Here is a 27,789-nt window from a genome sequence, read left to right on the forward strand (position 1 = left end):
AGAAAGATTTTTAGGATGGTGTTCTAAGACCACAGCCACAACCTCTGCCGGTATAGGCCCTAGAAAATCCCTACAGAGTCTCTCCTTAAATTTTGGGGGAAGTCGATGGCTACAAAGGAAACGATGGCAAAGTCATCAGCAGGATTTCTTGCAATGCAGGCAACTGAGGCACCATGTTCTGTCTCCATGACACCAGCCTATTTACCCTCTCAGACATGGCTTTGATTTTATTTCCACCTTCCAACCTACCACTGGTATGAAACTCCATAATTTTCCCAGTCCTCAAGAGCCAGGTTGATGCTGGTTCTATATGATATCAAAGAACTGGAAGAAAAGTGAACAATTTACTAGAACAGTTGGTGCAGGTTAAGCCCAACGTTTGAACAGTGGCAACTACCCAAGACAGGCTGCAGTTGTCTCTCTCGCCACAAGAGGGGAGAGGAGGGAAAACGGATGGGAAGAGTGTAAAACAAACCTCTAGTTGGGTGCTTTTTCCTCTAGTTCGCAGAGGGGCAGACAGACCAGACCGGCCTTCCACTTGTTTTTTTTTTTTTTTTCTTCAGCAAAAGCTGTACAGCTCAGACCTCTCTGTCTGCAGCTGACATTACTTGGATACCGTAAAGGTACTCAGATTAATGGTGACTTCAATTCAATTCAATGTCTCCCCTACCCCTTGTCACACCAGAAACCTAGATACTTACCTTTCCTTGTCTCCCCATCCAGCTACATGCAGAATCAATCATCAGGTCCTGCCCTCTTTTCTTGACGCCCACGCCCACTCTCACTTCCTGAGTTTAGGCCACTCTCATGTCTCCCTTGGACTAATATAAAGTCTCAGAACCAGTCTCTCAGCGGAATGTGCTATGCCTCTGGGCCTTTGCACATGCTGACCCTCCTGCCTGGGATGCACTGTCCCCCTCTGCCGGCCTATCTTCTTTGTTGTATCCCTCCAATAAGCCCCCTACAAAAATCTGGATGGAAATGGTCAATTTCAGGAAGGTGGTCACATCAGAAGAAGAAGGGAAGGGAGAATGATAGAATTGGGCTGGAACATTAGCTACATCTCCAAGGTTTTATTTTGAGAGAGGCAGAGAGCAAGAAAGACAGGGAGAGATATCTCAGTCAAAACAGTCACATTTGCTAAATGTGGATCATAGGTATACTATGGCATATTATTTTTTGTGTGTTTGAAATATTTCACAATTATAGATAAAAAAAATATCTGCATATTTTTTTTAAACAAGTGATATTCCTTTCTTTAAATTGCTATAATCTTCTGTAGTGAATCCTTCCATAGGGTTTCTGACCCTGGGTTATAATTGCAGGCTTATGTGTCTGTTCTTTCTACTAGACTAAAAACTGCTGGTGTCTTGTTTGTATCTCTATCTGAATCCTATCAGTACCTGGTAGACACTTGCTAGTGACTTGAATGAGTCTCTAAGGCATTGGCCACCTACTGAGGGCTGGTGCTCCGTGGTGGGAGTGGCCGTCAGCAGGTGCTGATGGAGACCTGCCGAGGTGAAAGGAGGAGGCTGGGTGAAGCAGTTGGCAGAACCACATGCTAATACGTTGAGTCTGTGAAGCCCTTGAAATCCCTGCTTGGACCAAGCCAAGGGCACTGATGCTGTGGCTCTCAGGGAGGGCAATGGGCTTCTCTTCCAGCCAGAGGACAGCTCAGCTGTGTGGTACCATATCCAGCTGGTATCATCCTCGAGGAGAAGCTGAGAGGACTGACCCTGGCTCTTCACAGAGGATAAAGAATTCCTGACAGGCTGGAGGAACTAAAACAAAACAAATACAGATGTAAACACAGTGTATACCTGACTTGACAAGGGCATGGGAAGCAGGGGCGTGAAGATGCAGGAGGGGGAATGTGCAGAGAGAAGGGAGGGCACAGGAACCCTGCGCTCCCCGAAAGACTGGATGTCTGAGCAATGCGAGTTAATCTGGTTTGTTTATCTGTTTAGCAAATATTTATTGAGCACCTACTATGTGATCAGCAAAACCAGCTGTCCTGTGGCTAAGAAGCTTATTTTAGTCCCATGGCTGAGGCCATTTGTCCATCCAGGATCACAGGTAACCTGGGGGTCTCTGCACAACCTGCCCTGGACCTCACAGCACAACCCATTTCCTCCCTTACATGATGGCACTGCAGATACTTCTAGTGTCTCCCCACCGTCCAAGTTCTCTTCTATACAGACTAGGGGGCTGGAGGACGGCTATATGGACGGCTGGGGGCTGGCACTGGAGTGACACTGACCAGTCCATCTGGTTCCTGGAACACAGAGGCTCAAATTCACACAGATCAGACTAGGTCCTCTTTGTTCCTAAAGCCTGGGGAGAGCCGGGGGTGAAGGAGGCCCCTGCAGAGAGGCCCCTAGGGCGGGGGCATGCCCATGCCTGGTCAGGAGGACTTCTGCCTGAGGTGACTGACAGAAGATGGACTCTGCAGATGCCCAGATCACGACTGGAGGCTCACATACATATAAGAGGCCCAGAGCCATTCCTAACTTGCACCTCTTGCTTCTTTTTCTCTTTCAAGGTTATGTTCATGCTCACCTTTTATAACAGCTTATTGAGTTACAACCCACACACAATGCAATCCACTCCTTATATGTGATCAGTTTTACTCTGTTCTCATTCAGATTAATCTTAGGGAAAAGTCGAGCAATGTTATGCATTCTGCATAATCCACTCCCACCCCTTGGCTTCCTAGAGACAGCCTGGCAGCCATGGCTTTGACATTGAAAGGCATAAGGGAAGACCATTGAGAGCCTTCAGTTTACAAGCCAGCGCCTCCTTCCCAGGAGGGAGAGCAGAGGTTTCTGCTGCTGTGCTTAGGGGTTATGAGCGATAACTGCAGGTGACAACATGGAAACCACTTCCAGGAAATACGCCCTGAGATCTAGGAGCTAGCAGCATTGCTGAGGAGTCACCCCGGGAAATGGTTCCTGATTCCAGCCTTGTCAGCTCAGGCTGCTGAGCTGAATTAATTCAGATCTCCCTTCTGAATATCCCCCAAGGCTTCCTCAAATCACCCCACCAGCAATCCTTTCCCCTGGGGTTCTGATTCCACAGGTCTGAGGTGAGGCCCAGGTATCCTTCCATTTATAAAGCACCAGGTGATTGATAATATTGTAATTATGTATTAATTGTGATGTCCGTGACTCTGAAGAACAGGGTTACTAAGACAGAGATTTTCACAATGGGGGGCTTATTGCCGTATTCCACCTCTAGAACCCCTGACTTCCCGGGTGTGAGAATTCACATTTCTAACAAGTCCCAGGTTCTAGTTGAGGTGATACACTTTGAGAACCATTTGCCTGCTTCTCCGGAAATCATCCAAATCAAAGAGTAGAAACTCACTGCTCTAGTACTCAGCCCTGATTGGGATCAGCTGGAGAGCAAAGCGCCCTGCTGCCCAGGTTGCATCCCAGAACAATGGAATCAGAGCACCTGGGTCAGGGCCAGCCAGGATTTAGCATTTCTTAAAGCTCCCCAGGCAATTCCCAGGGGCAGCAGGGAGTTTCACTGCCCTGGAGGTCACTGAAGTTCAGCTAACTTCAAACTATCCTGAGAGCAGAGGGGAAAGACTGGGAGACAGTGGGACACAAAGGTCATGAGAGCCAGAGTGGGGTGATGAGCCCCAAAGCATCTGGGCCAGCATGTCATCCTTGCAAGGGGGCACCAGCATCTTTCCTCCTTCCTCATCTTAGGAGATCAGCAGCGAGAGCAGGATCCTTGCCCAATCTGAGCACAGCAGCAGCAATGATTGCTGAAGACCTCCCAAGCCAGAAAAGCCTTCTGGCCGCACTCTGGCCTACACTTGGGGGCTAGAGCATGGTGCCAGTGTGATGTCGCAGGACCTGGGTTCTCTCACCCCATTAGGCTGGAGCACAGTGGATTCCTCTCCTGGCCTATTGCCCAGCAATTAAAGCCCAGGTGTGCTGAGGTGAAATGAAATCAGCGAGTGTTAGGCCTGGAAACATGGCCTCGGGTGCTCACGTCAGCCCAGGCACCATGCTTGTGCCACTCAAGGCCAAGATATGTGCTATAATACAAGTAGACTTTTGGAACTGACAGAAGTGACAAGCACAGCTTTCTGATTGTGCACATGGCCGGACCACAGACAAACATTTATCTGGGAGAAAAGCCTTTGAAATTCACTTATTGGCTAAAGTATGGAAAAGCCCACTAGAATTAAAAGACATGTTCACATGTTAAGAGCAAGCTTTGTTTTACCTTGGGTATTATCTAGTTTGGGCCAATGTTGGATAGTTTCCAAGCTTCTAAATTGTTATCTCTCTAGTCAGGTGTCAGAGACTTGAGTTCTGTTGTCAGTGCCCTGAAGAGCCTTTTGTTCTGCAAGACACTTCCTGCTAGGGTAAGTACACCAGGAGAATGAATATTCATGACTTCATGCTCCCTTATAATAATTAAAAAACAATCTTAAAACCCAGATCAGAGCGGATAAAATCCAAGTTATTATCTCACTGGAATTTGCCAGAGGCCCCCTTTAACAGAGAGAAAAACATGTGCTTTATGCCTAGAATACTCTGTTTTTAGAATTTTTAAGCAGTAACAAGTGCTTAGTGATTTTACTTCATAAATTTCCCCTGAGAAAGTGTATAAATTGCAATACTTAAAATTGGGGGCCCTGGGAGAACCTGGGAGAGCCCACTCTCCTGGAAACTCAGATTTTTGGCTTAGGTAAAAGACATTTAGAAAAATGCAGTACTGAAAAGTAAAGAAAATAAGAGATACCTTCGTGGTGCGTGGAGATTTCGGGTCCAAATTCGAGGATCTAAGCTACTGCCCTTATCCAAGTCACATAACTTTTTGGTCTCCTTTGTTTCCTTATTGATATAAGGGAATGGGTGTCTTTTTCTATGTCCAAGAAGCTCAAATAACATTACAAATTCCAAAAGCTTAAGCAAGAGCTATGCAAGGCTCAAATGCTAATGTTGCAAAGAATTTGGCAAATGGAATCCCAAAAGGAAGATGCCATTAGCTTGAGTGTCTGCAGTTTTCTTAATTATATTGTCTGTTCCCTGGCCAGATATACTTTGTATGTTTCACCATATGCTCCATAGTTAGCTTATTTCTCCTTATGTCAATCATTTCCTATCCCAGGAGCAGATCCCTAATTGCGTTCTCCTTGGCTGCTTCTTGGGAGGGGACAATACTGGCCCGTCATCCCAACAGAACTGGTGGCCCTTCAGGGTTACAGGAATGAAATTCATGACTCATTTGTAAATCACACCACAGATAATGAACTGAATCTCTCATCAAAAAAAAAACAACAACAAAAAAAAACCTTTTATTTTTTCTATTGCATAAATAATGCTAAATTAGACTCTTTTTTTTAATACAGATTATATATTTACAGACAGGTTTGGTTAGAGAAAACATTTGGTAAATATGGCAGTCAGTTTTCCTTTATACACTAAGATAACATTAATAATATATGCTTCATTTGATCAGTAAGTTGCATGCCACGTTAATTTATATTTACATTTTATATAGAGATTTTCTTTTGACTAGTCTGCTGACTCTCTCATCACTTAAGAGCGGAAATGATTAACCAATACTGAATGAAAAAAAAGTGGAATGAGAATGAGGTAAAACGGGAAGATTGTGACCCAGGATTTCAGTCTTCGTGGCCCATTCTGGATAGGAGAGCTGCCAAGCTCCAGTCTTCTTGGTTACAACAGTCCTCAGCTGCACTCTGATTTGCATTCAGCCATTTACTACTGGCTTTGAGAAAAATATCACATCTCAGGTCTAATGACCCTCAGGATCACAGTGACCACCCCCAATAGATGACAATTTGCCAACCTATTCCCTGACCAGATTTTCATGTCTGATTTCCCTCCAAGTGCATTGTCTTTGGTTAGTCCTTGAGAAATAGCTTCTTCCTGGATTCAGAATTGGGGAAGAACATCAAACTGCACTAAGAAGCCATTCAAGGACCCCTGAAACCTGATTTCCAGGTCAGAAAGAAAGAATACTCTCGATTTTCCTTGGGGCGAGCTGAGATACATTGATTTCTATAAATTTCTACCAGGATCTGAAAGGGCCCTTTCCTGACCAATCTAGGTCTTTCCAGGTAAGAACAGCAGGGCTTACAATCAAAACAAAAGAAAAAAGGACAGAAAGCTAGGATATCATGTTGTTAAGGGGCAGGGGGCTGAAGGCTTCTGTGGCTCCTGCGGCCCTTCTCCTCCTGCCCTCTACCCCTCGTCATGTTTGGACCACATCTACAGCAGGCACCTGTGCTTAGCATCACTCTTCAGCTGTCTAAGGGACAATTGCAGGCAGCTGGTCTCCCCAGACTGTCAGTCTAATTCCTGACAATCACCAGAGATTGTGACTCTCTTCCTTCAGCAGTGTTACAAATAATTACAAACCACAATCACATGTACTAGAACTGCTGTTCCAGTAGCCAGAAAAAAAGGAAAGAAAGAAATGACTAGAAGTTGTGCTCTTTATTCAGTAGCTTCGTTAGGCTTTCTCAGATGAAGAAAAAAGCATCTTTTTCAGACTGGCTTTGTCTCACCCCACTTCTGTATGTATTCCGATTCATGTGACCTGTGGTAAGGTGATCAAATCCCCTTAATTTCCACTCTGGCTAAGCCAAGACACATCCTTGATGCTCCCTCGAACCAGCATGACCTTAGGAAGTAAATAAAACCTATTGCCCGTAAGACACAACATATTTGACATAAACTAATTTGCATTGGTTCACCTATAGACAATGGACACCAAAAGAGATACTTTATTACAACTGCCTTTTGGGACTTGTGTTAAAAATGAAACTGTCAGTTCCTGATGCAATTCGTGGGGGATATACAGACCCTCTCAATGCAGGCATTTATTTGTATTTGTTTCTGACAAACAGAGTCACAATGAGAGGGCTTTTCTGGGTCATCTGGTTTACCTTTCCTCTTCAGAGATGAGAAACCTGAGGCCAAGAAGGGAAGTCACTCAAAATTACCTGGTTGGTGGGTGGCAGGGGCACCTGGGGTCCTGCCTCCTGTGCCCTTCCCAGCTGGCAGTGCTGCCCATGCTTCTGGTTCTAAGCTCTGCTCTCCTGGCTTCAGTTCACCAGGTCTGAGCCCAGACAGAGAGCCTCGGGAGAGGGCAAATGTCAACATCCCCCAAGGAAAGGTGAGCTACCAGCCTTCTCTTGAAGTGTGCAGTGCATATCATTGGGATCGCGTTGATGGGCAGCAGCCCGTGGCCCTCGGCTCCCTGTATGTTCCCAAAGTGGGCCAGATACACAGGGAAATGTCTTGAGACCAGCCTCTGCAGCCCTTTAAACACTTGTTTTCCTCTCAGGTCCAGGGACGGGGCAACATCACACTTGAATTTTGCGTTCCCTGGAATCTACTCCACTGGAAAATTCCAGCCTCTGTATCCTTTCACTTGGACGATAACTTCTAACAATGTCAGAAACATCAGTTTGAATGCCAAGCCATCATGCTCAAGGAAAGGAGGTGGATGCGGGCTCTGCAGCAAGGAGGGGGGAGGGCACTGTGTTCCACAGCCACCCAAAGTGGGAGGAGCAGGAGGCTGCAAGTCTTCTCTGGTTACAGAGGTCTGTCTTTGTGGGACTGGCGGAAACTGATTCTTTGTGGCTATACTTCAAGCCAACTGAGTCAAATTAATTTTGCTTTTAAGACGTTTTGAGCATTGTTGTCATGTACCTTGAGAACATGTGAAAAGGGCCCCAAATCAATATTAAATAGAAACCATAGCTGTTAAAATGGCCATGTGCATTAGCAATGAGATAGGATACTAAGAGAAATGTTTGGCTGGCTTGTGTACTTGACCTTATTCCTCCAAACCAAGTGTCTCTGGCAAGGCCACTTAACTAAGGACAGTCCCCTGAGTGACTTAGTCAAAGGAAGTATGAAGTGAAGCTGAACAGTTCTGCCATTTACATTGTCATGGAGACAGGGTCTGTAAGAGGCAGCCCAAATCCTTCTCCATTTCGCCGTTGCTTGAAATAATCCACACTGAAAACCCTAGCTGCTGAATAATGTTTCTTTTCTATTTCTGACGGATTTCTTTTTCTCTTCTGGGGGAGTTGAACCATGAGGTGGTGAGGGAAATGGCTATGGCAAGGCCTTTGGGTTATGGACATTTAGCTCTGTGGGGTCACTGAAGAGGCCACGAGAAAGCTGACCTGAGGTCATTTCAGACAGATGTTCTCCAGGGAAAGCAACTCTGCAGTCTTCCTGGTAATTCAACCAATATGTGCCAGAGCCTAGGAGCTCATACCCAGTCCACTGCATCAGCAGGGCATTAGAGAAAAGGGGCGCCTCCTTTTCTGTGGGGTTCCACACCTTCTCTATGTCTCAGTGGAACAGGGTGAGTGACACGATGACTATGGGCTTTTGGAGAAATAGTCAGTGCAGTAAAAGGACCTGTGGTTTGAGACCTGCAGCTGGGAAGAGTGAGGCTCTGCAGCTTCCATAGTCTGGAGAGCAAGGGCTCAGCAGAACAGAGCTTTCCGGCTCACAGCCAGCCACGGCCAGGCCAGCCACCCAAGGGGCTGTGCTGGGCAGTCACCCCCTGTTCTCCTAGTCAGGCCTTCACATGTTCCCAGGGAGGCTGGAGATACTGGTGCAGAGCAAAAGCTCCTTGATTCGTGACCTGAGTCTGGACTTAAGCCTAGAGAAGGCATGTGGAACAGAAGATAAATTTCTCTGTCCCAGCTCTTAGTTATATCACTTTATGATTCTGTGGATGGGTGGTTGGGAGGGGCATTATCAAAATGAGCTTGCATCTTTCACTAGTTCTTTTGGCTAACTATCAGAGAGCAGACCATTTATCATGGACAGTCTGAGACAGGAGCAGATATCAAGAAAGAAGACTCACACTATACATCTTGTTTTCTGCAAATAAAACACCTACAAACTTCTGAAACCACTGGGATTGCTTAAGACCACATGTGGACCTCAGTTCACTTCAGTTCACATTTCTGGCTTGTGGGAGAGCTTCTTAACAGGCAAACAGATGCTTTTAAAGATTGAGGCTTAAAATATACTTTGCTTTCCAGATGACATTTCTGACTTTTCACCCAGATCAAGGGGTCCTTGCCCTGGGCCTTGGGAGGTGGGGATGGAGGGGAGGAGGAGGATGGCGGAGGATGCCACCTGGCTCATAGGTAACTCCCGTTCTCCTGAATAAATGGAAGGGCAGGTTGAAACATAAAAAAGAAAAGGCAGAGAAACCACGAGATTTTTTGAGGGTAATTTCCCCACCAGCAGGATATGGATGCAGGGAGTCAAGTTGCAATCAGGCAGAACTCAAGTGTTCTTTAAGAAAATGTTCCCTATTTTTGTGTGCCTTGGCAAACTCTGGGTGGAATGCAAAGGTTGCCATGACAACATCCTTTTTTTTTTTTAACAGATTGGTCACATGGGACCCACGCACATTCTGGAAACCACTGCTCCTAGTTCCCATGCTGGGTCTGTTAGGGGGCTCTGTCTGCTTCTGGAGTGATGAGTGACAGCTTCTTTGGGGTCCAAGGGCATCAGGGTCTGTACCCCTTGTCTCACAAGCAAAATGCCTCCTTGATCATCACAGTGTGGTCTGGGTGGCACCCATTCTTGTGATAAGAATGAGCCAAGCTCAGTTTGCCAATCACTCAGCTGCCTCATAATAGACCCCCATGTCTATTAGCTGGGAGCACAGAGGGAGAGTTTGGTCCTCTGTTCCCATTCCTGCAGAAGTCACCTCTTCCTGGGGCCACATGGCATACCTTGCTCACAGGGGACCGGACTTCTGGGGTCTTTATCCATGTGCATCATAACGTGTGGTGAAGGTGCTGATGGGCGTGGGGCCCTGGAGGGGACAGGCCTGGGGCGGAGCTGTGGGAAGACAGCATTGAGCAGCCTGACAAAGAAGCCCAACTCCTTTGACTGACGCCCAGGCAAAGCAGCCAGGGAGTAAGTCACCAGGAGACGCTCTTACCTCCCAAAGTGTCAAGAATGCCACTGCTCTGGGTTGTCTCCACCTTGCTGCAGACCATGGAGCCAAGTGCGAGGTGACCATGGAGGAGGTGAACTTCTAGCCCATCAAAGAGAGTTCTGTGGCTTCCTTGGTGCCCTCTGTCCCTAGCAACCCACACAGGGGATGCATGCTCCTGGATTTTCTCCTGGGTAGGATGACTTGGCTTCCTGGTCACTGGGCCACTGCGAGAGAGAGGAGGCCTCTTTAGGGAGAAGGTGCTGAGGACGATGTAGGGTGCCTCTCCAGATTCCTTTGCACGTGCAGCTCTGCATGGTGGCTAACTTCTCTTCCAATGAAGGCTAACCCTCATATCCTTCAGGGTCCCTGTTCTCTAGGGGGAGGCAGAAGGACTTGCAGAAAAGCAGCCTTTGAAAAAAAGTCCTCATTTTTAGCCCTCAAGTCCAGCCTCACCTACAGCATTGCAATCCCCTCGCATGAGGCAGAGTCCTTTAAGAATCATTCCTGGGGGTCTCTCTCCAATCTCCTTAGGATCCTGTACCCCCCCCAAGTAGGACATGGTCTAGTGGTTCAGGGGGTCTCCCCACCAAGTGCAGTTGAAAGAGGGAGGGCCAGCTGCTTTGGGCAGGAGATAATGATGAAGTTGCCCTATTAGTATTAGTATGTTTGGACATGTTCTTGTTCAGGATTCCCATCCTGAGGGTCGTGGCATCTCAGGCAAGAGGAGAGAGGAGAGGCAGAGGTGCAGGATATGCTGTGGAAGGGCAGGGCAGGCAGAGGGCAGACAAGCTGCTGCCTTCCGTGGCGGGGACATGCGGGACCCCAGGCATTTTCACAGAGGGCCTCTCAAACCCCTGGGCTCTCAGAATCATACACCTGCTTCCTCCTCTTACTATGGCTCAAACCCTGGTTTTTCTTGTGCTCATCATGAATATTTGCACTGTCTCTCACAGTGGGGAAATTCCTGTAGTTGCCCCCAGGCTATTGCCTGAAGTGCTTACAGAGGTGAATTGGAAGAAGACCCTAAACTGAGACTTTGGAAGCTCCAAGTCTGAGAAGGCAGCAGGGAAAAAAGCTGAGAGGAAGGGGAGGCTCGAGGGGTTCAGAAACACACACCACATCAAAAAATCCCACCCAGCTGCAGTGAGAAAGGAAAGATCCTGGCGCCTCAATACTGGAACAAAGAGGGAACAGGAGAGGGGGAAAGCATGTAGCTTTCGGATGCAATGGAAGGAAAGAGGATCAAGACAATTCCATTACAGAAATAAAGACCTGAGCTTGGAAAAGTACAAAGGGAAATATTAGATCTAAAGATTACTGGCTAATCAGACTATGCAAGCTTGAATTAACTGTGGTGGCTAATGTGACATCTAGGAAAAGTCAGGAAATTACATACTTGAAATGGTGTTAAAAACAGACTGCTGGATTTAGTTCCCTTCCCCAACAGAAGTATTCTGCAGACAGACATAAATTACCTGTCGTATTGGCTAAGCTTATTAATATCTTTTTGTTTTTTTTCTCATGGACATGAGTCAGTTGCAGGATTTGAATGCCAGAAGGTGTTATGTAAAACACAGTTGTTTGATCTTTCCATCTTTCCACTCTGGACTGTATTTCTCTTTTGATCTGTGGAATACTAACTTACAAAGCAAACTGTAAGATGAGGAAAAGGTAAGATGCAGAGGACCTTAACTTTTGGCATGGAGATGTGTTTGGGCTCCGTGACTGCGGATGACAGGGGTGTGGGCTGCAACATCTCCCCACCAGTCTCGTTCCCCATCTCCCAAACTACCTCTCCCACCCAAAAGAGGCAGGGACGCATATCAGAGGACAAGCTTACATCAGGAGTAAGCGATTAGGGGAGACTGATGTCGCAATGAAGCAGCCAAATATATGTCTGTCTACGGGTCTATGGTATAGAGATGCCCATGAGTCTACTTTTTCTCTAATGGCAGCACAGGCAGCAAAGCTGGGAGGAAGGCTCTCTGCAGATTCCAAGATGCTGGTGCGCGATGGGCTCTAAGAACAGAAAGCCAAGTGCAGGAGGAAACCGAGAGCTCCCCAACTCTGCCAACAAGAGTCCTGTAGAAAAGGCAGTAAGAACGGAAGCGAAGGGGGGCAGCTGCAGGCCGCCAGGTGCTGCACCCCATCCGATGGCTTTCCCCTCACGCCTTGGGGGGGTTCCACTGGGTAGAGGAAGGAAGCCAGGCCCAGATGGAGAGCCCCCTCTTCTGCAACAACCCGCAAGTCAGCCCCTTGGGACTGAGGGTTGCCCTCGGGGGTCTCTAGTTGGCCCCTGGGTTGAAAGAATGGCGCGAGGAGGTGACTGCGTGTTCAGGCCTCTCTCTTGCTCTCTGGGCCACCGGGACTCGGAGATGAAGACGCAGTTTCTCCTCAGAGTCTCTACAGGGCTAGTTATTGCATTAGGAAATGAAACCGTTAAAGCGTTGAAGACAGCCCTTTTGTGTCCCTGCCACGGAGATGAAGTGGATTTGCAACACCGGTTGCACTGCAACCTGGGGCTCTTCGGTGAACTGTGCCACGTCTGCATCATCCGCATCTGCTTTTGGAGGAGGAACAGTCTGCCCGCAGGGCATGCGCATGCGCAGTGAGCTGGGAACGCAGCGGTGGTGGCGGCGGGTGCGATGCTACTCCATGCCGCTCCGCAGGATCTGGTTGGCCGCGATCAGCATGACGCTTATGATGAAGGCCATGGCGAAGGCGCAGATGAGGCTCTTCCGGACGCAGGTCTGTCTGTTCTGTTTCTGGGAATGCACTAGGGGTGGAGGAGCAGAGGGAGGGAGGCATGGAGGGAGAGGAGGGGAGAGAGAAACGACACCGTGAGACAGGCTGCACCCCTTCCTCAACAAGCCCAGTGTCCAGTCCCTAGGATGCGCTGCTCAAGTCGAGTCGACAAGTTTTGGGAACAGTTCTCAGAGGAGACTGAACATCGCGTCTTCTGGCACGTGGTATGAAACGCTGACACTTCTGACAAAGACCACGACAAACGTGATGTTCAGAGTAAGGTATAACCTAACAGATTTATAATGGTGTTACCAATATAATAGAAGCACAGTGACTTTCTGAGTGAAGAAGTATGGAGCATTCAGAGGCAGTTTCACAGAAGGCGCCATCCAGGCACTGCCATGTCCGTTTCTGTGGGACACCTGGCTCCCACGTCTGCGGCAGCGGATCCAGACAGAGGGAGGTCAGGTGAGTCTCTGTGTATTTGCGCTGAGCTGGAAGCAACTTACCTTTCTCAGACTTGTTCTTGGGTGGCTGCTGGTCCAGATGACTCTAAGTGACCCCCAGTATTAGTTCAGATGTGCCCACTAGCGGTTATAGAATGGGGTCCCTGAGCCAGCAGCATCCACACCACAGGAGTTCATTAAAAATGCAGGTTCTCAGGCAGGACCCCAACCCTGACCTACTGAATCCGAGACTGGGGGTGGACCAGGGATCTGTGTTTAATTAGGTGATCCTGGTGCGTGCTGAAGTCTGAGAACGGGGGAACCACATGAGGTGTGTGTGGACAAGACCAGTGCGAAGCAGAGAGGCACAAAACCCTCTCAGGCTTTCCAGAGGCAAGGTCTCCCCTGATCCTGCGTCCCGAGGGGTCTAACCTTGGGTCCTGGGGTTGCGTTCTCTTAATCCTTTTGTACCCCCATTTTTGTAAGGCCCATTTGACACCACTTGTGAGTCAATCACAAGGCATTAATTAGTGGGTTACTAATATGGACCAGAAACAGGGAAATGGAAATAACAGGAAAGAAGTTTTGATAAAGTGTGCTGAGAAAGAACAAGTCTCTTGCCCAGGCTGTGCTCCCCATGCCAGATTTCCTTCCCTTCCCCTTTTTGTCTACGATGCCTCCCCTCCTGGTCCTGGTCCTGCAGTGATCTTTGCACACAGTTTACCACTTAGTTTATAGATGACATCAGTGCCCTGGAGGCAGCTGGGAGGTTACCTGCACCAGAGCTTCTCACTACACCAGTAGTGGCAGCACCACCTGGGAGTTTGACATAAATGAGAATTCTCAGGCCCCATTGCAAATTACTGAATCAAAATCTCTGGGGGTGGAAGCAATAATTTGTGTTTCTGTAAGCTCTCCAGGTATTAGGGAATCACTGGGTCCCACACCCAGAGTTTTTGATTCAGCATGTCTGGGTGCAGACAAAGGATCTGAATTTGAATTGTTGGGGACAGGAGGTGTGTGTGTGTGTGTGTGTGTGTGTGTGTGTGTGTGTGCACGCACGTGTGTATGTTTTAGGGACGTTGGGGTGGGGGGTATTGGGAAGATGGTTCTTTACACTCAAATGTTAAGAAACCCAGTGATAGGACAGAAGAACCCTTTCAGGTTACCTTCCATTTAAAAAAGGGGTCCTTCTAAACAAAAACTCATAGACACAGACAATAGTTTAGTGGTTACCAGAGGGTAGTGGGGGAAGGGGGGTGGTACATGAGGGTAAAGGGGATCAAATACATGGTGATGGAAGGAGAACTCACTCTGGGTGGTGAACATAATGTGATCTATAGATGATGTAATACAGAATTGTACACCTGAAATCTATGTAACTTTACTAACCATTGTCACCCCAATAAACTTTAATTGAAAAAAAAGGGTCCTTCTGCTAGACTCGCCTCTGAAGAACGTAAACAGCATTCATTATTGAGTACCTCTTCCCCTTGCCATCCTGTGGCTCCTCTAGATTCCTGGCAATAACAGGGAAGCAGTAGGTCTGGCAATGTGTCCAAAGGCAATGGAGCTTTCCCTGAGAGAAGGGGTCGGGGGCTTGTCAGGGGCCTCTAAAAAGTACCTCAACCAGTGCAGTTCTCCAGCAGGCCATCCTTCACAGAGACCCAGTGCAGGCACAGCTCTCAGCTCCCTCACCTATACCTGTTGGTCATGTCTTCACCATCTCTTAGGTCTAGTCTTGTTATTTTTAATTCTTCTGGATCCACTGGACTTCTGCTTCCCTTGGGGGATTAAAAGTATTTCTGGTTCAGTTATTTATTTGACGCTCATGTCTGGGTCTTAGAATCTTACAGGTTCTTAGTTGGAGGAAGAAAATTCTTTTGCACAGAGATGCACCCCCCAGGATGGGCAAATGTAAAAAGATGCCAGCCCTCAGGAAGGAAAAAGGAGGTGGCATTTGAGAAGGAAAGGACTGAAGCAGAAATGAGACATGGTTGTGGAAGTAGTGAATCTAACACTTTCTGAGGACTGGCTCATTTATTCTGAGCAGCTCCTCAGCATAAATATACTTCTGAAGGCAGTCATCTAGCTTTCCATCCTGAGGGCTGGCAAAGGCTTAAGGAAAAGGACAGTTGTGTGATTCGGCGGCGAAGAAAGTGTTTGCTGAAGTCCTTCTTTGTGAAGGACACCCAGAAAACAAGGTCACGGGCAACAGGCTTATCCCCCAGGACAGAGGCTGCACCTTTGATTTAAAACTCCTTAAGTAGTAGGCAGGGAGAGATGAGGAAGGAGAAGAGGCCTGGAGACCTCAGAGTTTGTGTGAGTCTGTGCACATCTGAACCCAGACCACAGTCCTGTAAGCGGAGTGGAGTTTCCAGCTCATTCCTTGGTGGCTCTGAAACAGATCATTATTTGTCTGTAATTCAGACTCTGTGCCTTGATGTCCAGTTCTGACGTCACTGTAAGTTGTATGGCAGAGTGAAAAAGTACGGACTTCAGAGTCACATCCAAATGTGATCATGATTATCTCATATCCTAGCTGTGTGGCTTTGGGCAAGCTAATTTCCCTGGGCCTCAATTCCCTCATCTATAAAATGGGGGTAATAAGACCTACCTTGTTGTGAAGTAAGGGCATATGAAAGTACTGTAATACTGTCTTTGCCAGTGAATGCGAATTCCCCTTTGTAAACCTTTTAAAAACTCCCCTTTCCTTATTGGACGCCTGTCCCAGTGGGTGGTACTCGCTGCATGCTTCATGTATCATCAGAATTGCAGAGCAGCAGTCCTTCGTGAGCTGGGTGTGTGATGGGAGAGGGATCTGAAGCTCCAAAAAGTGAAGTTCAAGCTCATTTGGCAAATGGGGGAGGTGGGATTGGAGCCCAGGTCTGATTTAATATCCAGATTCAAAACTGCACAAACTCTCTCTTCTTGATCTTTTGCTTGGCAGTGCAAAGTTCAACAAGAAGAAGACCCAAAGAAAATGCACTTTGAACACTTGGTATGATTGGCAGAATATAACCCGGCACTAATTACTGTGTTTGTTGATAATACTTTAAGGCCTGTTTATAGCTATCACACATTTATTTGCGTTACACTGTATTTTTGTGGGTTCATTTATTCTCGGTGTCTACACTTTGTTTCCCCAACAAAACTGTAGGTCAGCCTAGGACAACCGTGAGTTGAGATCTGGTTGCTTCAACTAACTGCCACTTAGGAGCAGCCCTTCAGTCAGGAAAGTGACTGAACTCTGAGCCTCAGTTTCTTTCTCTGTAAAAGGAGCTAATAATAATTGTGCTAATCTCAAGAAGTCTTTCAAAGATCAATGAGCTCATTAAAAAAAGCAAAAGTTATGTCCAACTGTGCAATGCTAGAGAAATGCAAGGTTTCCTTCTTGTATCTCTGGAGGGCAGGAGAAAGATCTTTTTTTCCTTTTTTTTTTTTTCCTGTTCCCTGCAACCTCCAGACAGGGCTAAGGATACAGCAGATGACCCCAAACCTTTGCTTTGGTCCCTTCCCTCATTAATTCATCTGGAACTGCAGCTAGACTCACCTTCCTAAAGCAGTGCTTAGAATGAATCACCACTCCCTGCAACTTCCTGCAAAGGCATCCCTTGCTGGGAGAAGGACGTTTGTTCCCTCCAGCTCCTAAGCTCAGTGGGTAGGACCACAGATCGCCTTCTGTCCTTTCCCCACCACTGCACCTCCCCTCCCCCAGCAACTTCTGTCTCAGCCTAGCAGGTCTCCTGGCTCTTCTTTACACAAGACTCGGTGGCACTGCTCACACCGTTCCCTCTGCGAGGGGTGTCCCTGGCCTTCCATCTCATTGCTTCTGGGCCTAAGCCAAACTTCACTTTCTCGTGAGGCATCTTCTGAACATCCTGCTCTCAAAGGACCTGATCTTTTAATTTTTAAAATGATTTAGCTCTTAATATTTATTTTGAATTGCGATAGAATTCACATACCATAAAATTCACGCTTTAGAGTGTAGAATTCAGTGGCATTTATTTAGTACGTTCGCAGTATTGTGCACACATCACCACTATCTAATTCCAGAACATTCTCATCACCCTAAAAGAAACCCCATACACATTAGAAGTCACTCCTCTTTCCCTCCTATCCCTAGCCACCAGCAATCACTAATCTACTTTCTGCCTGTGTGTATGGATTTGCTTATTCTGGGCATTGCATATAATGGAATCATGCAACATGTAGCCTTTTGTGTCTGGCTTCTTTCACTCAGCATAATCTTTTCATGTTTATTCATGCTGGAGCATGTGTCGGTACTTCATTCCTTTTCATGGCTGAATAATATTCCACTGAATGTATGTACCACATTTGTTTATCCATCCACCAGTTGATGGACATTTGGGTTGTTTCTATTTTGGGGGCTATTATGAATAATGTTACTTTGAACATGCATGTGCAAACTTTTGTGTGGACATGTTTTCAGTTCTCTTGAGAGTCAAATTGCTGGGTCATTTGGTAACTCTCTTTTTAATTTTTGAGGAAACTGTTCCTTTTCGGATCTTACTGAACACTGAAAATGGCACTGCTGCTGGCAATCTTTTCTATTTCTTCTTCCTTGTAGGTCCTGAGCTCTCTTTCTAGCATGATATTTGACGCAGACAGAGCCCAGGAAATACATGGGGATGAAATGTGAGTTGGGAGAAGTTGACACAGGAGACATAGAAGTGGGGTTTACTGTTTTCCTGAAGGATTGTTAGCAAGCCTGAAACCCTGACAGACTCCTGGCTTTCATGGAAGGACCTGGGGCTGTGAGCTCCAGAACAGACTGTTTCTTCCCTTGTTATTTTAGCACAAAGTCACGCTGCTCCCCTCAGCAAATGACAGAAAGGGCTCTTAAATTTTCTCCAGGAGACAGGCGTCTACATGGATCTTGCCACTGACCAGCTGGGTGACCCTGGATATAGTGGGTTCTGAACCCCCCTGGCTTTAGTCTTGATGTTTGGAAATGGGGCTGCATATCTTCAAAGGTGCTGGCTCCCAAGTGAGGCAAACCAGAATCATAACAATTCTGATTAATTGCACCAACATAGACCTACGTAAGTGATATTTCTGGCAGGAGGTTTGGGGCTCAGGAAGGTTAAAACAATAATAATTAAAAAAAAACAAACAAACAAAAAAAACGGCTCAGGTGATTCTCATGATGGGCCAGAGATACCAGGTCTGAGAGCAATTAATGCTCTGTGATGCTTCCAGGTCTAACACTTTCTGATTCCATGAAACCGGATTTTTCCAAGGCTGAAAGTAGAGCTAGTTAAGAGCTTTTGAAAGAGATCAGTGATATCACAAAAACCAAGGCACCCAAGTAAGACTTGAAGGTGGGGGTGGACAATGCAGCTTGTATGGGGACAGGAATGAGGCTGGTGTGTTTTATGATGCTTTTGTTAACAGGAAGAGGGGCCACCTCTGCAAGGGGGTGGGAGCTGATCCCTTGTCCACCGTAGAAATCAGACAGCTCTGTCTGCTTTGAGGGTCCTACTATGGACCCTAGGTGTAGTGGCCAGCTGTTGTTGTGGCCTTTCCAGAAGTTCTTCCCCTTCTTGTAACAAAATTCATTTTTTGGTTTGTGAATCTGTACTTCTCCCTCTAGCAGAACTCCTAATCCAGGGATTTACCTTTCCCAGTGTAACAAACAAAACTGGTCAGGTGGAGGATCTCAGGCTCTTGGCTTGGTCCAGTGTAGGCACACAGGCCAAGCAGGTTTAATCAGAGCCCCTTCTTGGGATAAAAATGAGCTCTGAGAGAGAGAATGCTATCACCTCAGGCAGAGAGCCTTCCCAAGAATGAAGCCAACAGAAAGGAAAGAACGAGAGAAAGAGAGTAAGAGCGAGAGAGCAAGGTGGGCTGGGGAGACACTATTTCTTGAGCTCTTTGGGTCCAGATCATCCAAATCTCCTCCCCTTGACTTCTATTATGTGAGCCAGTGCTTTTTCACTTAAGATAGTCTGGGTTGAGTTTCTGTAACATGAAATCCAAAGAGTGTTGACCAGCACTCTTGGTAACTCCAATGCTGGCAAGGACTTGACTTTAGGAAAGTATATGTCCAGAGGATGGTTCAAACCCTGTAAATTTGGTCCCTGCCCCGTCCTTCAAAGATGTGCCGTTCCAGCAGTGTGTACTCCACAATGCCTCCAGGTGAAAAACAACAACAGGAAGAGAACTGGGGCTAGAGAGTGGCTAGTTGTTGTTTTGTTGTTGTTGTTGTTTTGTCTGTTGTTTTGAGTGCTTGCTAATGCTTTAAGCTTGCTACCAAATATTCTCATGTGTTACATAATTTAATCCTCATAACAACCATAGGTCATTATATGATTTCCATTTTGCAGATGAACAATATTAGGCTTTTAATATTTATTTAATTGCCTAACTCAAGTGACCCATTATGTGGTGAGGCAGGAGTTTAAGCCAGCCCTGTCCAGGGTGCAGAGGTGCAGTTCTTAGCCATCATACGGAATTGTCAAAAACAGCTGTCCAGGTCTCTTCTATCTTGTGTCTCAGAATCTCATCATTCCTCACTCGTGGCTCCAAGGAACTTGCCTACAGTTTTGCTGTGAAGTTTCCCCAAACAGAAGAAAAATTCTTTTTGGTCTGAAGTCTCAAATTTCTTTGAAAACTGTCTTCTGTCTCACTGCCTGCCATGGACCTCAGCTACACCTTAACCTCCTTCATCAGCCCAAGGAAAACAGGTTTTATTTCCGGAAAGTCCCAGCACCAGGGGAGCTGGCAGCAGATGGTGTAGATGACGTGTTGTGCCCTTTTCATTTGGATGGGCATGAAATGCCCAAGGTGCATGAGCACATGGTGAGCCAGGTCTCCCCATCCAGGTGTCCATTTGACATCCAGACAGAAACACTGTGACTTCAAAGTGATGGCTGAGCTGGAGACCTTGGATTTGGCCACAGAGTCTTTCTGACCTTCCACTGAGCCTAGAAAATTTTGATATGACCATTGTTGTCCAACCTTTGCATTGGACAGATAAAGAAAATAAGGCTCAGAGAGTTTTAAAATAAGTTACCTACTGTCACACAGCTAGTCTACACAGGGCAGGGATCAGAGCCACATATCTGTACAGGGATCCTCTGGGGCTACCTGGCCTGCATGACCTCCTTTGCCCTCCTTCCTCTTATCCCTCGTACTGAAGTGCTGAATGGTGCAGAGCAGCCCGGCTATGTCTTTCACAGAAACTCCTTATTTCCTAGCTGATGATCTTTACTTCCCTCTCCTGTGCATGTTGTCAGAATGTCTAGAAAAATCTGACAGCTGGTATTCCATTTAGGGATCACACGGGGTATGTGTTCCGAAAGGGCTCACACAGAAATCTTACTGCCTTCCACACAACTTCCAAATATAATACGATTGCATTGGCGATGAAATGGAAAATGAGTAAGGAAGATGAAGCTCCGTTTTGAAACTGCATTGCATTTTGTAGTGTCTACACCCAAGGAAATGACCCAGGCAAATGAGAGGCCAGAGCAGGACTTTGTTAGGTAGACCTGGGTTCAAATCGTGGCTTGCTATTTGACTTTAGACAAATCACTCCACCTTGCTGAGCCTCAGTTTCCTCATCTGTACCCCAGGGGCCACAGAACTTATCTCTCAGGCTGTGCTGATAGGTCGATGGGACATGTTAACAAATGAGCAGCACATGGCAGGCATGCTGAGCAGTTTTCTTCCACCCCTTTCCTGCTGGACTACATCAATAGGGATTATGCAGTACTCACTAGAGGCAAGCACCACCAAACTTAATGCATACAGAGGGTGCCCCAAACATGTATCCATATTTTAAGAAAGAAAAAAACTGTGTTAAAATTATGCTGGTGGTAACCACTTTGAGCACCTCTTGTAATTATAGAAGTCAAACGTGACTTGTATTCATCTTTGGTTATCACTATATATTCAGTATTATAATTTTAATACAGTTTTTTCCTTTCCTAAAATGTGTATATATTTTTTGGGCACCCTCTGTAGTTTTAAGTTGTCACAAGAACCTTTAATAAGGATCCAGTGGCAGGCAAATAGATGATTCAACCACAAGACCTCTCAATTCCACATATGTCAGCGACTAGAACCAAATAATGAAATACGAACTTGTCTCCCAGTGTCACCGAGCTTATGTTCACCAAAAACAAAATATCTGGTGATTACAAGTGGTTGAACTGAAGCAAAACACCTCAAAACTCTCTTATGTAGCATGGATGATGAATGGGATCATGGGTAGTCACATAATCTTGTATCTAACCCATTTGGGCAGATGTGGACCTACTTATTTTTCCAAATAATTAGAACACAAGTATTGACAACTCACACCTAAGTACATGGAGCATAAGTTATCTTAATAAGGGAATTCAAAAAGATCTGAGAGATTGGGATTGCCTGAAAGTCCTACTTCCAGCCAAATCTTCTGATTGGACTGGGGATGTATAGCCCTCTAATTGTGGGCAATGTCAGAGAGCCCCTGATTCAGTTGGGTTAAATGACCTCATGCCCAAAGCACCCAGCACAGGGAGCATCACCTGTTCAGTGCCTGATTCAGTCTGAATGACTTCCCTCCTGGAAACCAGGTGTGAATGCAGGAAAGGGTCATTTCAGAACCCTTGAGTTACATTCTTCTAGTCTCTTCCCTGCCTTCATAAGGGTTTGTACAGATGACTTCTTTCGGGGCTCCAGGAGAATGTGTTCCATGCATGATTTGAGCTCCCAATTTAGGGTTTCCTGAAGGAGTGAGGACACCTTTCCTCATGTGTACCTTGGAATTTCATCCTATCTCCTCTTGTCCATTCCTTAGAAGAAAGTAGAAAAAATGCTGCTTGCTTATGATCACAGAGCCCTACCTAACATAAAGATAGGGCAGATTGGAATGTGCAAGGGGCTGTGTTTGTGTGCATTTGTCGTTTGTGTTGACCTAAAAATCAAACAAATAAAGAAGACAAAATCGAGCCGCAGTGAAAACTAAAAGGAGGACAAAACCCCCAAAACTTCTTCATTAAGGGCTCCACACACCATGGACTCCTGGCCTATCTGTGTTCTTTATTCTTCCATTCATGTGAAAGAAATAATTGACATTTCCTGACTTAATGGACAGAATCGGAAGACCTCTGTAAAAGTGTTAGAGCCAAGATTTATAAAAGTGAAAAGTATAATCAGTGACATAAAATGATGCTGATGACATTTGGAAATCCTCCTGTTAATTTCTAACTGACTCGTGTCACACAGGTCGCCCACAGCAGTATTATCAAACACTTTCCAAACTCCAGAAGCTCCATCTCGACTTTGCTGACCTCAAAGCCATCTGATCTGGGCTTATTTACATTCCAACTCTGCCACAAAACGTCAGTTTCATGGACCATCTTCTCCTTCCTTGCACAGAGACAGACGCACCCTTTTCCCTTTTGAAGACAAAGACCTCCTGCACCTTTAGGTTTTTGTTGGTCATCGATGTCTTCCACTGAAACCTAACAGGGCAGGATTTCTAATGCCTCTGGGTCACCAGCTCTCTAGAAGAACTAATCAGCATGTACACACTTGCGACAGCCAAGCTCCAAAACAGCAGGAGGAATGGGCTTCCTGGGTGGGGAGCAGCAAGCGTGAAGGTGGCCTGAGTGGGGCTGTGGGCTCTGGGAGACATGCCCCACCCACTTCCTTCCTTTTCATTAGTCAGTGTGGGTTGGGAAGAAGATTGGATTTGACGAGAAAAGCCTCCCATTGCTTGAAAGAAACACAGGAAACCACCTGCCTTCAGAGTTACCTGCTGGATTTACCAAGAATTGGCATGGTGGAAGCTGATAGGTGGGTGAGGAATTGGAGATTTCAGTGAGGGCATGGCTGAAGTGGCTGGACAGGGCAAGAGAAGACAGCATGGAGTGCCAACTTGGGGGGCAGGGAGGGCCCAAAGGCTGAGAGGAGGGTGAGTAGATTTAGGAGCCATGAGCCATGCAACTGTGTGATCAGACTGTGGAAGGCGCAGGGAGAGGTTCAAAATGCTTCCAGGGCCCTGTTTGTGGACAGTAGGTGTGGCAGAAGGGTGGAAGGGAGGAGGCCAAGGTCAGCCATAGGACTCTCAGTACCAGGGCACCAGGCGTGAGCTCAGGCCCTGTTCATTCTCTCTTCCTAGACACCTTTGCCCAAAATACAGCTGGGGAGGCTCTTCCCTGAACATGGAGAGGTCTGTGGACTTAAATGTAGGCACCTGTGACTTGGGCCCTATATGAGACTAGAAAAATCTTAAACCTAAACAAGAACCAATGAGCTTGTGGTTGGGGCCAAACAGTGCTGATAAAATAAAATAAAAATAAATAAATAAACTCTCTGACATAAAAATATGCAAAGGGGATTATGTAATCAAGGTCGCAAAGGTTATTCCAAAAAGCAATGTGCCAATAATGTTTCTTTTGTTAAATAAGATCATGAATTTGAAAGCACTTAGCACAGCGCCTGGTACTCATCATGAACCCCCCAAATGACAGAAATGATAGCTGTTCTCAGTGTTATATGTATGAATCATTAAAGCAGACCCTGTGAGACTTCTATTTGGAAACCCGTTTGTCAGAGATTTATTTCATTAATATATGAGCTTTTGAGTAATAAAGATATTGCTTAAAGTTCAGATTACTTTCCAGTGTAGTCTGACCTTTCTCAAATTACTAAGACTTGTGACATTTCTCTGAACAAAACACTGATCCACAAACAAAGGCTCTTGTGGAAAATGAGATGCCTGGAAGTACTTTCCTTCTAACTCAAGAATGGTTGCTGACAGTGGGGGGCTGGTGCCCCGAATGCTTTCACTGTTTATCGGTCAGCTAGGAATGAGATGGAACAGGAGTCCAGGCCTGCTCTTTCCCCGAGTTTTAGTCCAACCGCTGCCCTCCTCACCCCTATCTGCCCTTCCAATACCCCTGCCTGTCTGGTTGGAAATGGGTTGGCTCTGCCCCATGTGTTCTGTGCGGCTCCAACTCCAAGTGCGGTCATTGATGCTATGGCCTAAGTCACAAGGAGGGAGATCAAGGCAGCTTCTGGACCACAGCTGGGTTCTGTTTGCTGCACACAGCACCTTTGTGAATACTATTTGAATGCCTTTACTGGAGGGGCATTGCTCTCAAGCTTACCCCTGTCCCCACCACTCCCTATTTCTCTGGCTTGAGTTATTTAGTTTGTCACCTTGGAGTGTAAGCCATTTCCTGTTTCCTCTTGTCCTGGCCTTTGACCCTGCACATTGATGTAGCAGGGCAGCCCAGACAGAGCTGATGGGAGCCCAGGGCTGAGTGAACCACTGTGGCCGCCTGGACTTGTTCAGCCCCAAGCAGCCTCCCACCAGGCACGGCCAGCTCCAATGTGGCAATTCCAAGACAAGGGACCCAAATGCCATTCCAGTGTCTATGTGACAGCTACCATCTGTATATGTTGACTTGTATATACCAACAATATATATAGCTTACCATCTGTATATATTGACTTTTGACTATGTTTAGAAAAAATGGATAGAAAAAAATAGTTTGACCTCTTTAAGAAACCTCAGCATTGAACAAGTTAAAAATTGCTTGGTAGTGTGCTGTGCTGCTTTAATATAATTTTAAAAGTTCTATACATCAGAGCTATTAAAGCTGATCTGATTTTCAAATGGAAAGAGGGATTCAGATTCAATTATTTCGCTTCCCTGGTACTCTCTACTGATTGGGGGATACAGTAGGCTGTTTGGCTTTTTGTTTATTTTTTTCCTTAAGATTTCTTTCACAAGCCCAAGAGAAATGGCCTCTCATGGGTCTGCTTTCCAGCCCCAAGACGACCTTATTTCTTCTGTAATTATGTGGTTCAAGTTCACAAGAGTCTTCTCATTAATAGGGCTCTTTTGGGCATTCAGGGAGCATAACACAGAGGTGACCCAGGCCTTCAGACTCGGTGAATCGGTGTAATTGTCTTGATGTTTATAGATGAGGGAACACACTCACAGAAGATATATCTCTTGCCCAAGTCACACAATTAGCCACTGGACTTGAGCCAGGTTTACTGACAGTCTAAACAGGCTCTTTCCACCACATGTGCAGACCCCACTAAGTAAAAGCCACACATCTACTGACAGACCTTAGAGAGTCACTGGAGGAAGGACATGCTCAACAAAGGTTTTGCAAAAATATAGACTTTGGGGAAAAAAAAAAAACCCCACAGAAAAAACAACTGCATCTTTGCGAAAAGGATCATTTAACCTCAGTCCAGGATTCTTGGCTTCTGTGCCCAGGAGACTGTAAACACATTTTTCATGCAGGGGATATGGAAGCTTTGGCCTGTCCCAGACCAAGAAGAAAGCAGAAACATAGGCACCTACCTCCTTCAAACTCTGTCTGGCAGTTCCCTGAGGTATCGTTCAGGCTTTCCTCCTCGTTGATGATGATATTCTCAATGTCCTTCATCGTCAAGTGGTCCCGGAAGGCGTGATAGAGGATGTGCTTCAGCTCCTCCAGAGTGATCCTCTGCATGTCGAACTGTGGAGGGAAAGAGGAGTGAGAGCCCATTGGGCACATGGGGGCAAGAACTCTGCTTGGGACCTGACCAGCGAGCCCTAAAGCTCCTCTACGGAAACTCGTCCCAGCGTTTCAGGACACCAGAGGAGCAATTTTCCATCATGTTCGGCTCCAAGCATTCTTGTGAACTTGCAAGAACTTATTGGGAATACAGTAAGTGCAACATATCCCCCTCAACTGAGACTTCTGGAGAAAAAAATGCCACCTGCTAGTTTGGTTTCCTACTCATCCAGCCATCTGCTGTCACCCCTCCACACCTCGTGTACTTTGGAGCTGTGGCACACTTCAGACAATGCATATGTCTCTAAAATTTTTATAATCTCCCAAGAAGACAGCAATTCCCATCTTGATTTAAGTATGTATCTTGTTCGAACAAGATCAATGCAAGTTCAAAGCCATGTTTATGAGGAAGAGCAGCTGAAGGGGAAGGGTAGCAACCCCAGTTAGGTACTTCCCCGCTTAGTGGCAGTGTTATACTCTCCCACTCTTTTTATCAGGTTTTGCTGTGTCACTTTCTTAGCCAGTGAAATGTGAGTAGAAGTCACATATGCCACCTCCAATTAAAAGCTTTAAGAGCCATTGTGTGGTTCTATCATTTGTTCTTTTCCCTCTGCCATGAGAATAACATGCCATACAGAGGGGCTGTACTGTCTGTCTGGGTCCCAGAATGAGGATAAAGTGAAAAATACTTGCAGATATTTGATAAAAGAAAAATAATGTGAGTAAGAAATGCCCTTTGTCGTCATTAGCCATAGAGACTGTGGGCTTCTTCACCACCATAGCGTAACTTGCTTTACTTCAACAATACAAACATTAGTACATAGAAATGAGAGGCCACCATTACAAACATTCTAAAATATGATGTATGGCTTCCAGTGGCAGGCAGTGGGAAATAAGAAAACTGTTATTGGAACTTGGAAAGATAACAACCCTTAGTATGCAGTAGCACAAATTTGGTAAAATCGTGGCCTGTGATAACTTTGTAGGACAGAATATATTGAGTGACTTTGTGACTTGGGAAAAAATTGGGGAAATAGCACACTCTGGTTGCAGCTGGTTGCATCTGACAGGGTGCTGTAAGAAAGAAATGAGCTCAGAAAGGAACTGATTGGTTTGCAAGCCAGGAACAGAGGCAACTCAGACATTCCTGGACTTGCAGGAAAGAGCAGATGTTTCTCACCTCCAACTAGTAAGAGATAAAATTGAGAAATGCTTTAAATAAGGATACAGACCTATTAAAACAAATCAAAATATCCCTTGTTAAAACCTCTGAATGTGTTAGGTGACTCTCCCACGAAGCTAGTTATTAAGTTTAAAGAGAGATATGTCTCAAAAATAATTGTGAATATGGCTGTTAGCATATACAACTTGGAATCGAATAGATAAAAATGTGACTAAGTTTTTGAGAAAGCTGTACTGGCCAAAAGTCAACAGCCTGGGATTCAAAGACTCTATCACTCTTCAAAACGTAAAATGATATTTGGGCTCCCAATCTTCTACGGTCAAAAGCCATTATGAAGATAAGCTACACAGACCCAAGCAAGGATGTAGTTTCCAGTGCTCTCATTAGATGAGTTATAAGGAGTGGAAAAGGCTGGATCCCCTAGATGGTGAAGCTGGGAATTATACCTGAAATCACGCATGAAACCAAGAGCAATTTCCAGGACGCAGAACTAGGGTCTAATCAAGGGATAGTCCTCATCCCAAGGTCTGTCCAACAGGATTTCAGAATTGCTCTGAGTTCCCACTTTTCTTCTTGCTGGATAGGAATGATTTTGTGGTCAGCCTAACCCTGTTCTACCGCTATATGTGAGTGTGTGTGTGTGTGTGTGCTCGAGTGCATGTGCATGTGTGAGAGGGGCGGTTAATTTTTCTTTTTAGTTCATATGTCTCCAGATCCAGAGGAGCTGCAGCGGAATCGATCTAGCTCATGAGATTCTAGATCGTGAGGCTTATGCTGTAGTTGGATGGGACTTTTACGGTGTCTCCCGTGGGGAGGAGATGAGTATGTTTTATGGCTGAAGGGAATGAAATAAATACTTATGAGCAAGAATGTGGGCTGTAACAGGTTATATTATTTC

At 46.0% G+C, this 27,789-nt stretch overlaps 1 protein-coding gene across 10 annotated transcripts in view; it reads right to left on the minus strand.

Moving 5' to 3' along the window:
- Positions 1–5,288: 5,288 nt before the first annotated feature.
- CALN1 (calneuron 1) overlaps positions 5,289–27,789 on the minus strand; it is a 633,346-nt gene continuing 610,845 nt past the window's right edge. For all 10 annotated transcript variants that reach the window (XM_074328468.2, XM_074328464.2, XM_074328472.2 and 7 more), the window contains 2 exons: positions 25,513–25,669; positions 5,289–12,757 (listed from right to left, as the gene is read on the minus strand). In XM_074328468.2, coding sequence (XP_074184569.1) covers positions 12,630–12,757; positions 25,513–25,669 — 285 coding nt within the window. In that variant the 3' untranslated portion in view covers positions 5,289–12,629. The remainder of the gene's footprint in view (positions 12,758–25,512; positions 25,670–27,789) is intronic.

Source organism: Rhinolophus sinicus, chromosome 3 (genome assembly GCF_057876585.1).
Source record: "Rhinolophus sinicus isolate RSI-liver-muscle chromosome 3, RSI-T2T, whole genome shotgun sequence".
Taxonomy (NCBI): Eukaryota; Metazoa; Chordata; class Mammalia; order Chiroptera; family Rhinolophidae; genus Rhinolophus; species Rhinolophus sinicus.